Here is a 15,602-nt window from a genome sequence, read left to right on the forward strand (position 1 = left end):
TTACCTGCTTTTAAAGCTTCAGTAAGGAATTTTTAGGATACTGGCCTTTTCCCCCCTCTTTCTCTTTTGCCCCACCTTGCTACCAGTCTTCCTTTTAATAACATGACCCTTCTTTTCAATGGTTTGCTTGCCATGTTACTTTAAAAATAATCAGGGGCGCCTGGGTGGCTCAGTCGGTTGAGCGGCCGACTTCAGCTCAGGTCATGATCTCGCGGTCCGTGAGTTCGAGCCCCGCGTCGGGCTCTGTGCTGACAGCTCAGAGCCTGGAGCCTGTTTCAGATTCTGTGTCTCCCTCTCTCTCTCTGACCCTCCCCCGTTCATGCTCTGTCTCTCTCTGTCTCAAAAATAAATAAACATTAAAAAAATAATAATAATGATAATCATTAAAAGCAACTGGCAAGGGGCGCCTGGGTGGCGCAGTCGGTTAAGCGTCCGACTTCAGCCAGGTCACGATCTCGCGGTCCGTGAGTTCGAGCCCCACGTCAGGCTCTGGGCTGATGGCTCAGAGCCTGGAGCCTGTTTCCGATTCTGTGTCTCCCTCTCTCTCTGCCCCTCCCCCGTTCATGCTCTGTCTCTCTCTGTCCCAAAAATAAATAAACGTTGAAAAAAAAAAAAAAAAAAACAACTGGCAAGTCTAATTTTAGTTTTTAAATAAAGTATCTGGGGAAAACTTTATACAACTACCTAAATATTGCTATCATTTAAGTATAACTTTTATTTTCCTTTTCTTGTGTCCTTTTTTAGGTGATTTAGATATTGAAGATGAAATGAAGGCACAGATGAATTGCTTTTATTTGAAAGCCTTGGATGGTTTTGTTATGGTTCTCACAGATGATGGTGACATGATCTACATTTCTGATAATGTGAACAAGTACATGGGATTAACTCAGGTAAAATACCCACATATTAAGAGCACTTCTAATTTTTTTTTGATTTTATGATACAGATCTAATTTTTTTAATGTTTTTACAGTTTGAACTAACTGGACACAGTGTGTTTGATTTTACTCATCCATGTGACCATGAAGAAATGAGAGAAATGCTTACACATAGAAATGGTAAGAAGAAAAGTCTGTTGTTTGATTTAATCTGGCAGGTGGTTTTACCTAATAAAATACTGTTACTAATTTAAAAATTCTGCTATTGTACTAACCTAAGGCTCAAAACATCATTTCATGTTTAATAAAATGTTATTCTGTTCTTTGTTAAATCTTTGTTACTCTATTTTTTAGAAATTTCATAAAAATACCTTAATTTTTAAAGCTCACTGAATTCCATAAATAATTATATAGATAATAATAACTACATAAAATGAAAAAGTCAAGACCCAAAGAGGTCAGTTTATAACATACAACTTTTAGGCAAGGGGAAGTCATAATAAATAATAAGATTTTAGATAGTTGTTATACTTGAGGTACCAGTTTATGTTCAAGCTTTCTCAAGGACCAGGGTAAAGAAAAGAGAAAGTTCACCAGATTTTTTAAAAGCCTAATTGTTTATTTGACTTCATGATGTTCAGTACTACAGTAATTTGAGACTATGTAGTAAGATCATAAAGTATTATATTATTGAATGCCCCCACATTAGCAGCAACAAAAAAGACCCACTAAGACCTCTTAACTCTCAGGCTTGAGGGTTTTTTTTTCTTTTATTTTTTTTTAATGTCTATGTATTTTGAGAGAGACAGAGCATGAGCTGGGGAGGGGCAGAGAGAGAGACGGAGAGGGAGAATTCCAAGCAGGCTTCATGCTGTCAGTGCAGAGCCCAGTGAGGGGCTTGATCTCACGAACCCTGAGATCATGGCATGAGCCAAAATCAAGACTCAGATACTTAACTGACTGAGCCACCATATGCCCCTAGGATTGAATTGTTCAAAATAAGTCTTCAAAGATTTTTGGAAAATACCTCTTGAATTACAAAAGCTTAATAATTAGTCTCTCCACCTGTACCTTCTTAAGGCACAAAGTATACTGATAATTTATAGTCACCACAATGAAAATTTGTCATTATGCTCTGTAGCTGTCCTTTGCAGCTCTCTGATTTAAGTGTATAAGTTTGTTTGCTTCTGTACTAAACAACCTCAAGTTCATAGCACTTTTTGAATATTTTTTATGTTTTTTTAATCTCCTTTCATTTATGATAATAGTTAACCTCTATTGAGAGATTACTCTGTGCCAGAACACTGTTCTCTGCATATTATATGCTTTAATGCCTTTTTTCTTCACAACACCCTGTGAAGTTACTATTTCTATTTTACTGAGGAAACTAAGGCACAAAATTATTTGGAAACTTACCCAAGATTACTTGGTTAGTAAATGGCACAGTATAGGTTAAACTCAGGTAGTTGGGCTCATTAGTACTTTGGAGATCTTTCATGTTCAACAACTCTCAGTACTTTCTGTGGCTACTTTTGACCCTTTCAGTAGGAGCCTTCTCCTGTTTTTTTTAATTTAATACTTGGTGTTCACTGTGAACTTGGGAAAACAAATATGATTTTTAGAATTCTGTATAAAGAAAGAGTAAATACACTTCACACAGGGACCTAAGTGGGCTGTCAATTAGTTTAGTATAATAGGACTTCTAGTGTTTAGACTTTGAAGTTTAGACACTGAAGTTTGGATGCTCAGTTCTTCCCTTGGGCTATGAATGGATGGATATGAGGAAATTTTGTTTTGATTGGGCAGTGATGCTAATGCTTTATTCTAAATCAAATATATTCCACATAATACAGTTTAAATGTATGTTTTTGAACAAATTTTTTTTTTTAAACAAATGGCTTTTTAAAGCACATGAACTTTTTGAAAATCATTCCTAATGTAATGAATGTTTGATGTTTTGTTGGGAAACAGATACGCACTTTTCACTTTTAGAAAAAGGGTTTGCTGCAATGCGTCACATATTAATGTTATGCTAAGAACCAGTGGTGTGTTTATACAACATAGTTCTATTATTTTTTTCATTTAAATTCTAAAATGATGACTTAGAGTTCATTAAATTATTATAAAATATGATTTATTTTTAGAGGTCTGAAAATTTAGTTCTTTTAAAATGTTTTTTTTTTTTCCATTAGGAAAATGATAGTACCTTGGTTTTTAAATTAATCTTCCTGTCCCAATTCAAAGGCTTTGGGTTTCCAAAGGTCAGTACAATTCAAGCTTAGATTACGAAGGACTGAAAATCCTCAAAGAATTTACAAGTAGATCTCTGTTGGCATCACAACCACAACACAGCTCTGTACCACCACTGAGACCAGTGTGGTTCTTGTGGCATCTTTTTAAAATCCATTCCCAAACACTGTGAGGCAGGGCAAATTGAATCCTGATTTGACTAAACCCAAATAACTTATATCAGCACCAAGACTGCCCCTTTGCCTAATTCCGCTAGCATGGAATTAGAACTCTTCTAGAAGAGTCTGGCGTTTCTACCTAAGTAAGCCTAAATTTAAACTATCTTATTTCTTTTCTACTTGACACTTTTTTTCAATATACTAGCCTTAAAATCTCCAGATCCTTTTTTTAATTTCCCTCCTCCCCACTTATTTCTATCAGTTTTCAAGTTTTTTCTAGTTCTTTATATGTCATTTGTCACCCTTCTTTTCACTTCTCTTTACTGTTCAGCCTGATTACCATCATTGTATTTTAATTCTTTTTTTTTTTTTTTTTTAATTTTTTTTTTCAACGTTTATTTATTTTTTGGGACAGAGAGAGACAGAGCATGAACGGGGGAGGGGCAGAGAGAGAGGGAGACACAGAATCGGAAACAGGCTCCAGGCTCTGAGCCATCAGCCCAGAGCCTGACGCGGGGCTCGAACTCACGGACCGCGAGATCGTGACCTGGCTGAAGTCGGACGTTTAACCGACTGCGCCACCCAGGCGCCCCCATTGTATTTTAATTCTAATACATCATATATATTGCTTCTAGATTAATGTACCGTAAGTTCCTGACTGTGCTTCCCATCTCAGAATTTTTTAGAAGCTCCATGTTGTATATTTAAAGCTGAACTCCTAATTAGGGCATCCAAGGCCCTCCAGTTACAGCCCTAATCTTCCCTTTCTAACTATCTCATTACGCTTCTGCAAGTACTTTATATTGCAGCAGCATCTATCTATTCCCCAAACGTGTGTTCTTTTTCCCCACCTCTGTGCTTTTCATTATTTTCCTTTTCACCATGTTTTAGTTATATAAGGTTTGGAATGGGAATAAATAGACCTAAATTTATTTCACTTCTAATTTTGCTTTGAAAAGTCATTCAATATTTTGGTTTTTTCCTCTAATAACAAAGTAGAAGTAACGTCATGCCTGCTTTACAGGAAGATTTAAGGAAACGTCAGATATATAAAAATGTTACCTGCTTTGAAAAGAAAGTTGATATTTTAAAAGTTCTGTAAATACATGGAGTGTTTATTATAAATTGAGCTAACACATTTAGCAAAGGTTGGAGGAGTTCACTGAAGTTCTTTTTTGGGGGGGTGTGCTTATTACACGCATACAGCAATTAAACGGGTACACTTAATAAGGCAGATTCCTACATTTGTATTTCTTTGTAATTTTGCCAGCTTTACTGGCTTCAGTGTGAAATGGTTAACTGTTATTTGCAATCAGGGAATCACTGGAATTGTGAACCCCAGTTACTGATTCGAGCATATTAATCCCTTGGATGTGTTTGAGTATGAATCACTGTTTATGCTGAGACTTTTAATTGAATAGTACCTAGGTGCTACTCTTACTAAAACAAATTTAAATATTTAATTATGTTTTTAAATTTTATTTCCTGCTTTTATTAGGCCTTGTGAAGAAGGGTAAAGAGCAGAATACACAGCGAAGCTTTTTTCTCAGAATGAAGTGTACCCTAACTAGCCGAGGGAGAACCATGAACATAAAGTCAGCAACATGGAAAGTAAGTAAAAATGATTTCTAAGTGGTGATGCACTTGGTTTATAGATAAATTCATACATCTTAACACTGCTAATAATTAAGATAGCATTAGAATTGTGAGGGGAAACGTACAGTTGTTCATTGGCATTTGCAGATTTACCATCCCAAATTATAGTAATTTGCCATTTTGAGGCATGAACTTATGTGAATTGTGATACTGGTATACCAATCTAACTTAATCAGCTGGTTTTTCCAACCCACCCAGTGTTTGAATCTTGATAGAAATTAATTTTCTATTCATTTTTGTTTCATTTCTTTGCTCGGTGTTGAAATAATCATCAAAGCAAGAAATAATAAAAATAATAAATAAAACTGCCACTATGACTAAATGAATGAAAAATCAGCCCAGATTTGTATGAAGAGAGTATTTTAAAGAGTAATTTATGGTGCCTGAGTCTTGAGTGGTGTCACAGGGGAAACATTTATTGATTTCAAAGATAGGGTTAATCCATGAATGACAGTAAATCCATGAATGACAGCTTAAATATCAAAGCTTACTTGCCATGTCACACTTCAGCTATTTATCTCTGTGGTTTTTTTTAACTAGCATTTTATATTTTTTAAAGAATTGCTTTGTTTTCTTTGTACACAGGTACTTCACTGCACAGGCCATATTCATGTCTACGATACCAATAGTAACCAATCTCAGTGTGGGTATAAGAAACCACCCATGACGTGCTTGGTGCTGATTTGTGAACCCATTCCTCATCCATCAAATATTGAAATTCCTTTAGATAGCAAGACTTTTCTGAGTCGTCATAGTCTGGATATGAAATTTTCTTATTGTGATGAAAGGTAAATGATATACAAACTATAACATGAAAGTTTTAATTAGTCCATAGCAAAAACATATAATGCATAATTTGAGGAAGAATAGGTTACTTTTGGTTATGGACAAGAAAGGAAAGTGTTTGATCATCTCCTCACCCTACATATTGCCCATGATTTCTATTGCCATTTCCCTTTACATTCATAACTATTTTTAATTGCCAATTTGATATTTTTATTTGGATATTTTTCTATATTAATAAAATATTTCTGTAACTGAACTGTACTACTATTGCCCCAAAACATCAACCTCAGAAATTGCTTTTCCTTTTATAATGCCTAGCATGGTTAGTATATCACTATAGGCATACGACTCCTACAAATATTTGGAAGTCATCCTTAACTTTTCTTTTACCTTCATTATGTATACCCAGTCGGTCTCTAAATCTTACAGATTTACTGTCTAAATACATTTCTTGATCCATTTGTTCCTTTCCACCCTTGCTTTCCTGCCACTGAATTCTTCAGCTCATTACCTTTGGCTTAAATTGTTGCCATAATCTCCTAAACTGTCTCTTTGCCCACAGATTTTTGCCCTCTAGTCTCTCATCCAGGATCCCAAAAAGTGGACTTCCTAATGTGAAAATCAGATCTTTACACAGAAAAAACTCTGGTTTATAGAAATATTAGAGGAGGGCAGGAGATTTTTCTTTATCAAAAGAAAAGTGTGCATTTTGAAAAGCTGAAAGAAAAATAGACCTTGACAATAAAACCCAAACTTTGCTTAGCATGGCCAACAAAGATATTTATGATTTGGCCTCTGCCCACTTGTCTAAATTAATAAGGAAGAGAGGGTGTGACCCCCCCCCCCCCAACACCCTACAGCTAGAGAGCACCATGTGCTCATTTGCTGTCTTAGCGCCTTTACATATATTTTCCCATTCTGCAGTGAGGTTTTCTTCAACTCCTAACACATATTTACCTTTCAGGAGCCATCTAGATACTCCTTTGGGAAGCCTTCCTTGTTCCTTCAGGACACTATACTATTCTTGTGCATATGTCTGTCATAATATTTCTTCTACTCTTGTAGTTATTTACTTGTCTCACTTTTTACTATAAGACTATAACATCATAGCTGAAGGCATAGATTATGTAGCCAGACTACTAAATCCTGATTCTGTTGCCTATATCCAAGTGATCTTGGTCCCATTAGTTCTTTTTGAGCATCAGTTTCTTCATCTTTTGTAACACCTACCTAACGTAGGGTCATCTTAAAGATTGTATGAGGGAACCAATTTTAAGCACTTAGTCCTAATATAAAGTAGGTAGAAATCCCCACCATAGTGGACAAGGAAATGTGACAGATCTCTGGCTTTAGAATCACATAATCCTGGATTCAGTCCTGGCTTGCAGCTCTGATACTACACTGTGGTCTTGGTATTAAAACTTAACTCTTTCAGGGGCGCCTGGGTGGCTCAGTCGGTTAAGTGGCCGACTTCGGCTCAGGTCATGATTTCACCGTCCATGAGTTCGAGCCCTGCGTCGGGCTCTGTGCTGACAGCTCAGAGCCTGGAGCCTGTTTCAGATTCTGTGTCTCCCTCTCTCTGACCCTCCCCTGTTCATGCTCTGTCTCTGTCTCAAAAATAAATAAACGTTAAAAAAAAAATTTTTTTTTAAAAACTTAACTCTTTCAAATTTTACTATCCTTACAATAAGGGTAATATTTCAAAAGGTTGTCACAATTGAAGGAGTTTGTTGAGTGCCTTGTACACGTAATAAATGCTTCACTACTGGTGACAAGCATTTTATGGTGTTTATTGCCATTAATCATGTGAATATATGATAGAACAGAGATACCCATCCCTTTTTGAGGAATTATTTTTTATCTTTTGAACTCACTAGCAAGGTATAGAGATAGGCTGGGGAGAATGGAAAGTAGTGGAGCTAGAATGAGAATTGAGGAAGGGAGTGACATTTCTCTCAGGTCCTATCAGAAAACTGGCAAAATGATCATGACAGAGGAGTAAAGACTGCCAACTTAGAGATCAGCCAAGTGAGGTTTTAAGTTTGACCGGGAGATTGTTATTTTCTGGTTAGAGCTCTTTACAGAAACTTCTCACATCTAAAACCCCTAATAACTGAGATCTAGAAAAATTTTTGCCCAATTTTGAGAAAATCTAACCTACCCAAAACTTATGGCATTCAAAATATCTCACAAATGCTTATTATTTACTGTACTAATTTCTGCTTATAGTTAATCCACACATTTATTTGAGCATCTACAATGTTCATGGCAAAGTAGAAATGAAGAGTAACAGTTCTTGGTCTCAGGACACTTAGAATGAATGAATAATACGCTGCATTGTTGCTTTAGATCACAGGTTTCCTAGTCCATTAAAAACACATTATGATCAAATTTCCTGGATCATTCTCCTTTTTGGTTCAGTATATAAGCTATATAATTCTCTAAAGTTAAATAAAATTGACTTTCTAGGAAAGCATTCTGTTTATATTTTAACATCTTGCATCCCTTAATGATAGATGTACCTCAACTCTGAGAAGCACTGATTGACATCTAATTAAATCAGAGCTTCTTAACATGATAATAAAAGGCCCCCATTAATCTGCTTACATCTCTAGCCTCATCTCTTCTCACCTGCCCCCACTAACCACATGAAAGTCTTTCTCATTTATACACTGTCAAGCATTGTGTTCTCTCTGTCTTTGCTTCTGGTATATCTTCTTCCTGAAATGGTTTTGCTGCTCACCCAACCATTTCTTCGCATTGATAAGGGTGGTTCCTCTGATTCCTGCAACAGATTACCATCATTACACTTACCACATTATTTCATTAGTAGTATGGTAAGTGTTCCAGAAGATTAGCTACACGTTGAGTTTTGACCTTGCATTTTCACACCTAGAACAATGCCAGGCATACTTAGCATATAAAGATTTATTTTTTTTGTTAAGTTTACTTATTTATTTATTTTGAGAGATAGAGTACAAACAGGGGAGGGGTAGACAGAGGGAGACAGACTCCAAAGCATTCTTCGTGCTGTCAGTGTAGAGCCTGATGTGGGGTTTGAACTCATGAACCGTGAGATCATGACCTGACCTGACTGGAATCAAGAGTCTGATGCTTCAACCCACTGAGCCACAGAGGTGCCCCAGGCATATAAAGATTTAAATAATGGAAGTTTTTTTAATCCCACAGGAATTTTGTTTAAAAGTAACCAATATAAGATGAATTAAAGTTCTTTTTAAAGCATAATTTAAAGAAATAGGACCATTTTTTAAAAATACTAGTTTCCTTTGTAATGCTGCCACCTAGTGCAGATGTGTTTAGAGATACCTCTTTGTAAAGAAGTCTGGATTTTAGCTTTGGTTTAGTTTTTGTTTTTTGTGTTTTTTTACAAACCTCTTTTTATTTATAATTATTTTGGAATAAACTGTATGGCAGATCTTGCCTTAAAGTGTGACAACACAAACTCTTACTTTTATACATTTATACATTTTACTTTTATACATTTCTTAGAAGGATATCTTTCTTGTGTGTTTTTTGTAGTTGTTTTTTTTTTTTTTTTTGGACACAGTACACTAAGTAACTTTTGCTTACAACTCAGGAAGTCCTGAGAAATTGAAAAGTTTAACTCAGGTTTTGCTCCTAGAAAAAAGAGAGCAAAGTGTGGTGTTAAGAAGACAACTTTCTCTTTCACATGAAATGGGTTCCGTTTCTGACTGGTTACACAGAGTAGTAAGATCTAATCTGTGTCCTAAAAGAACTTTCAGGAAACCAAAAGCGGTTTAGACTAGATTACTTTCTAGTCCATTTTCAGTTTGATATCATTGTTTCATCTAAAATGAATTCCTATAATTTTATATTATTTAAAAAACTAAGTTACAAGAGCATCTTCTAAAACAAACATAATGTGTATCTCTTTACTTCCATTTAGTGTAGATATTCTTTGGTTGGTGATACTAAAATTGTGTAGTATATGTTGACTGAAGCCTTGCCTAAGGGCACTGTTAAATAAAGAATTTGGTTTGTACACACTCAATACAAAAAGAATCTGGTTTTATGGTAAACTAATGTTATGGATTTAATCTTATATTTCAAGTTAAATGTCAGTGATTACCATTACAACTTTTACCATTTTATTTAGCAGTACTTTCTATCTACTTATGAATCCCCTTATTACCAAAAGTAAGTACAGTAAAACATGATGACAATATGTAATGAGTTTGGGTGAAAGGGATAAACGGGTTAAGTAGCAGGATGTGAATCCAGAGGATTTAAAGAACATGCATGGTGCCGTATTTAGTAACTGTAGAGTTACCAAAATGAGATGTAAACTACTTCTTAGCAAAGAAGGATGCTCTTTAGTTTTGAAAATTCACTTGTCCATGGGATTAATTCATATCAGTTACTTTAAAGAAGCAAAATTTCTCTTTCTCTTCTTACATTTTTTACTTAACAGAATTACTGAATTGATGGGATATGAGCCAGAGGAACTTTTGGGCCGCTCGATATATGAATATTACCACGCTTTGGACTCTGACCATCTGACCAAAACTCATCATGACAGTAAGTACAATGGAAAAACTATATAGATTTTCTAATTATGTAATTTGCAATCTCCTTACTGTTTGGCCATATATCTAACTTTTTGGTTAAAATTAATGTCTTCCTAGACTAAATATCTTAATAGAACTCTTCATAAGGGATGTCAACCATTAAATCTATGTTTTGTATTTGTTGTAACTGATACTAGTTAAAGTAGAATCATTTAATAATATATAAAACTAACCTGGCATTTTTAATACAAAGACTAAAAAATGTCATGGAATATTATAGCATCATTTTCAGAATTCACATTGAAATATTTAGATCAGTTGTTAGCACATGGAAGGCACTTAGAAAATAATTATTGAGTGACTTAGTGAATGTGAAGGCAATCAATGTCATGTACAAGTGGTAACAAGTACACTTGACATTAGATAAATACTCGTGAATGTTATTTGAAGATCCCATAGTAAGACTTTTGAATCTCACTTGCTTATTTAATCTGTACCTAAACATGACTTCCCAATGTGATCGGGGATACCTGAATGTCACTGAATTAGAATGATTAGCCTTGAACTACAAAATGAGCCCAAGTCAGCAGTCAGGACCCCAAGACTCAAGATAATGTCATCATTACTTTTTATCTGGTACTTGCTCCCAAATTAGCAATTGATTAAGTTTGCCTAAATTGCCAAGATTTCAGCATGATACCAGTTGAGATTCAAATATGCAAGCACAGCTATTTGAAGCATTGCTAATTCTCTGGAAACCTCAGTAGAAACATAAGGAAATGTAGCAGTGCCACTTGCTCAAATGTGCTCTGTAGAATCAAGATTATTCATTGTCTAGTCTTTTTGATACTTTCAACATATAAGTCATTAAAGGAATTAGTCACTGCTGTCCCTCATTCCTGGCTTTCATTTTATTTAAAGTGAAGATTGGCAGGAAAGGAGTTTATTTTAGGGGTTAGAAGAATGAACTGTGTATATTTTTGGCTATGCTGGGGCTTTTTCTCTGTCACTTTAAACAATTATAACTGATTCTATTAAAATAAACATCTCTTTTCTAAAATAATCAACATTCAGCATCCATTTATTTGATTGAAAATTAGAAGTTATTTTCTCTGCATGACTGTTTTTCCTTTTCACTCCTAGTGTTTACTAAAGGCCAAGTCACCACAGGACAGTACAGGATGCTTGCCAAAAGAGGTGGATATGTCTGGGTTGAAACTCAAGCAACCGTCATATATAACACTAAGAACTCTCAACCACAGTGCATTGTATGTGTAAATTATGTTGTGAGGTAAGCCTGAAAAGTAAATATTTTGGGGGAGGAAGTAATAACCTTTTTGGATATTTAGTTCTTTTATATAAAGGGAGATAAGATTATAAAATGTTAACTGAATTTTATTTTCACATTTCCACCTAATTACGGTTTTCAGTACTTAGACCTGAGTGTCCAGGCCTGCTATTCTGCAGTGATTGTACTATTACCAGTATCCATCTATTCACATTCTTTTCACTCCCATTTTTAAAAAGACGTTAAAAAAATACCATATCTCCTATTGGGTTAGTTTGCTCTAGTCCTATTTCTGTCAGCATATACTATCTCAAATAGCTATGTTATTTTTGTAGGAAGAACCCTGGCCTTGGAATAGGTAGCTTTGTGTCATAGCTCTTTCACTTAGTAGCTGCATGACCTTGGGAAGTTCTTATTACTTTGAATTTCACCCATATAGGAGAAATGATATTTATCTCCTCAATATTCTGAGGATATTTAATCCTCAGAAATGAGGATTAAATGAAATTCTATGTGAGATTACCATAAAAGGCTGTATAATATAGTGCATGGCTCTTGTGTATTCAAGAACTCTTCTTTTAGTTGGCTGGCTTGTGAATATTATGGATATCATAAACTGGCCTTCCATTTGATCTGCTTCAGCAGGTGACTACTCCCTTCTAGTCCATCTTCCACATTACCACCATGCTGAGTTTTCTTGCATGGATATCTGAGCATCTCCTTTTCCTTAGAATTGTTTTAAAGATGCTTTATCACCCCCGAGATAAACCCTTGCTTAACTTACATAGCATCATTTCTTGTCATTTTCTATATTCTTCATGCTTTCGTTGATTCCACCTACCCTCTTTCTAAAATCTGTGACTACCTCTCTTGGTAAGACTTTGGTCTCTTGTTTTAATTTTTGCCACTTCTGACACCATCCTTTAATGTTTTTTGTTTTTTTTTTTTTTTTAATTTTTAATTTTAGAGTGTGCAATTGGGGGAGAGGGGCAGAGGGAGAGAGAGAATCTTAAGCAGACTCCACACTCAGTGCAGAGGCTGACTCAGGGCAGAATCCTATGACCCTCGGATCATGACCTGAGCTGAAATCAAGAGTTGGACGCTCAACTGACTGAGCCACCCAGGCGCCCATCCTTTAATGTTTTAATATTAGTGTCAGAGTTCTTTTGTGACTTTCCCATTAAATTACCCACTTGGAATGTCCTTCTTTTGCCCCTGTCCCATCTGCCTAACAATCCCTACTTGAGCCGAAGTTTCAGTTTGTTGGCTGTGAAGCACACCTTCTCTATTTTAGCAATTACCATTTTGTATTTTAATTGTTTGCACATCTACATTGCACTTCTGAGGACAAGGGTTAGATATTTTAAACTTTGTATCCTTGGTTTATTTCACTTAGTAAACACCTAAATGTTTGTGATTAAAGAAACAATAAAAACTTACATTTAAGCCAAACACATGGATCTGTTGTTCATCATCCCTCTTCCACTCTATCCTGTAGGTGTTATTACCGTATCATTTTCTTACCACCAGGAAAATATGGCACCTGCCTTAGGCCTTGGTCATTTATCTATATGTCTTTATATTCTAGGGCCATCCTTAGGTCATGCCTCATACATCAGTCCCAAAGAGTTCTTCTGTGCCAGTTTCATTACATGTGAATCCTAACAAAAATTGTTTAGATGTGTTGGTGCCCTTCATGTACTTGACTATTCCATTTCTTTGTCACCATCACTCTTCCCAAAGGGATAGCTGAAGTTTCTTAATTTAGTCAAATATTTAAATTATCTTATACTATGAATTTTTATAGGTCTTTATTTCATATTGGCATTTTAAACGCTGAATGTGAGCAAGTATGCATGAACTATTAGGTTAAAGCATCTTAAAATGTTCCTTTTCATAAAGCAGTATTTTAAGAGACAAGGTTGTTTCAGAGACCCCCTGCATTGTGTCAGTGCTCAGTTAAGAATTACTAATCTCTCTTTTTTGACAGTGGTATTATTCAGCACGACTTGATTTTCTCCCTTCAACAAACAGAATGTGTCCTCAAACCAGTTGAATCTTCAGATATGAAAATGACTCAGCTGTTCACCAAAGTTGAATCAGAAGACACAAGTAGTCTGTTTGATAAACTTAAGAAGGAACCTGATGCTTTAACTTTGCTGGCCCCAGCTGCTGGAGACACAATCATATCTTTAGATTTCGGCAGCAATGGTGGGTCTTTAGTTATGCTGTTGATTGCCTAAACTATGTCTATTGCTGTAAGCCCATTTTAACTGAATTTGGACATTTTTTGTTGGTAATCATTTGGATGTTGTAGTCTTATATAATTTGTTTTTCAAAGTCTTCAAAGTATTTGCTTAAATATTTTTGCCTCTGTAATTTATCAGCATTCCTACTTCTGTCATATTATTGGAAATTGTGCTTCAAAGGGTGCTTAGGTATTTCTTCTTCCCACTTTAATGTTTCTCAACCACCCTGCTATTTCTGTATTTCCCATTGCCCTATTTTCTTCACAATTGAGCAGAGTTCTATTGCAATAGGCATAGTTCACTAAAGGATAAATCACCAGTCATACCATAATATCAGACATTGAAAATGAAAACTGTAATTTCAAAGTTAGTTAAATTTTAATGAATAAAAGGTGTGAAAGGGTTGGAATTGCAGAGTTGGTTATTTTTTTTTTTAATATTTATTTTGAGGGAGAGAGCACGTGTAAGTGGGGGAGGGGCAGAGAGAAAGAGAGTGAGAACTCCAAGCAGGCTCTGCACTGTCCACAGGGAGCCCACCCAACTCAGGCTCAGTGCCACAGAACTGTGAGGTCATGACCTGAGCCACAATCAAGGGTTGGAAGCTTAACCAGCTAAGCCACCCGGGTGCCCTTGCGGGGGTTTTTATGCTATAAATATAATAGGAGCTATCAATAGTAGATTGGAAAGATAATTCAGATTTAGAGTTGTACCATAAGATCTGTAAACTTTCTGATGAAGGGAAATTTAGCAACATTTTTGTTTGAGTGAATTAGACGTGTTGTAAAAGGGGGCTTGCATTTCTGTATATGTTAAAATATAGCTATTCTTTAAATTGACTAATAATTTTTTACCTATAGACACAGAAACTGATGACCAGCAACTTGAGGAAGTTCCATTGTATAATGATGTAATGCTTCCCTCATCCAATGAAAAATTGCAGAACATAAATTTGGCAATGTCTCCATTACCTGCTTCTGAAACTCCAAAGCCACTTCGAAGTAGTGCTGACCCTGCACTCAATCAAGAAGTTGTACTAAAATTAGAGCCAAATCCAGAGTCACTGGAACTTTCTTTTACTATGCCCCAGATTCAAGATCAGCCAGCTAGTCCTTCTGATGGAAGCACTAGACAGAGTTCACCTGAGGTAGGTGTCATAATAAAAGAAGAGCATAACTTTCATATTTTAATGTTGAGGAATGTATTTATAAAATGAGTACCAAAAAAGTTTTGAATTTAGTCATTGATAGAGAATAATGTCTGTGCCTATAATAGCGCCAAGCCCATACATACTACTCATTGTGTTGGAGAATTGTCAAGTAGCAAAAACCTTACTTTAGCAAAGCTTAAAAAGGGAAAGGACCATAAGCTAATTGCTGAATTTTGTCCAATTTCCATTACTTGAAATTCTGGGTAAATTTAACATGAAAATACCAAGTCTTACACAGAGCAAATACTTGGTAACTATTTTTTATTCAAGTTCTGTCTTGATAATAGTTTTTCTATAAACACAAAGAAAATAGTCTTTAAGGGCTAGGCTGAGGTCAAGTCTAACGATGTCACATGGGGCTCTATTTCTAAATCTAGAATGATTCAATTTTGATTCAGTAGAGCTTCCTATATCTAAAGATAGCTCAGGAGTAGCACAACTCAGACTTGAATATTCCGACTTGGTGAGGCACAAATAAGCCTTAATAAGTGGTGAATAAGTTTACATTAAATATTTATCAATTCAAACTGGCAGGCTAAGAGGAGATTTGACATTTCATAGCCTTCGGGAAAATATACTCT

General features: G+C 35.5%; 1 protein-coding gene and 1 long non-coding RNA gene across 2 annotated transcripts in view; one reads left to right on the top strand and one right to left on the bottom strand.

The window, feature by feature from the left end:
- Positions 1-15,602, top strand: part of HIF1A (hypoxia inducible factor 1 subunit alpha) — a 42,924-nt gene that overhangs the window by 20,558 nt on the left and 6,764 nt on the right. The window contains exons 3-10 of the mRNA XM_045451176.1: positions 745-890; positions 973-1,057; positions 4,784-4,896; positions 5,527-5,729; positions 10,181-10,287; positions 11,421-11,568; positions 13,556-13,776; positions 14,672-14,958. Of these exons, the coding sequence (XP_045307132.1) occupies positions 745-890; positions 973-1,057; positions 4,784-4,896; positions 5,527-5,729; positions 10,181-10,287; positions 11,421-11,568; positions 13,556-13,776; positions 14,672-14,958 (1,310 nt within the window). The remainder of the gene's footprint in view (positions 1-744; positions 891-972; positions 1,058-4,783; positions 4,897-5,526; positions 5,730-10,180; positions 10,288-11,420; positions 11,569-13,555; positions 13,777-14,671; positions 14,959-15,602) is intronic.
- LOC123583960 overlaps positions 1-15,602 on the bottom strand; it is a 34,647-nt gene that overhangs the window by 9,349 nt on the left and 9,696 nt on the right. The gene's annotated exons all lie outside the window — the stretch shown is intronic.

Source organism: Leopardus geoffroyi, chromosome B3 (genome assembly GCF_018350155.1).
Source record: "Leopardus geoffroyi isolate Oge1 chromosome B3, O.geoffroyi_Oge1_pat1.0, whole genome shotgun sequence".
NCBI lineage: Eukaryota > Metazoa > Chordata > Mammalia > Carnivora > Felidae > Leopardus > Leopardus geoffroyi.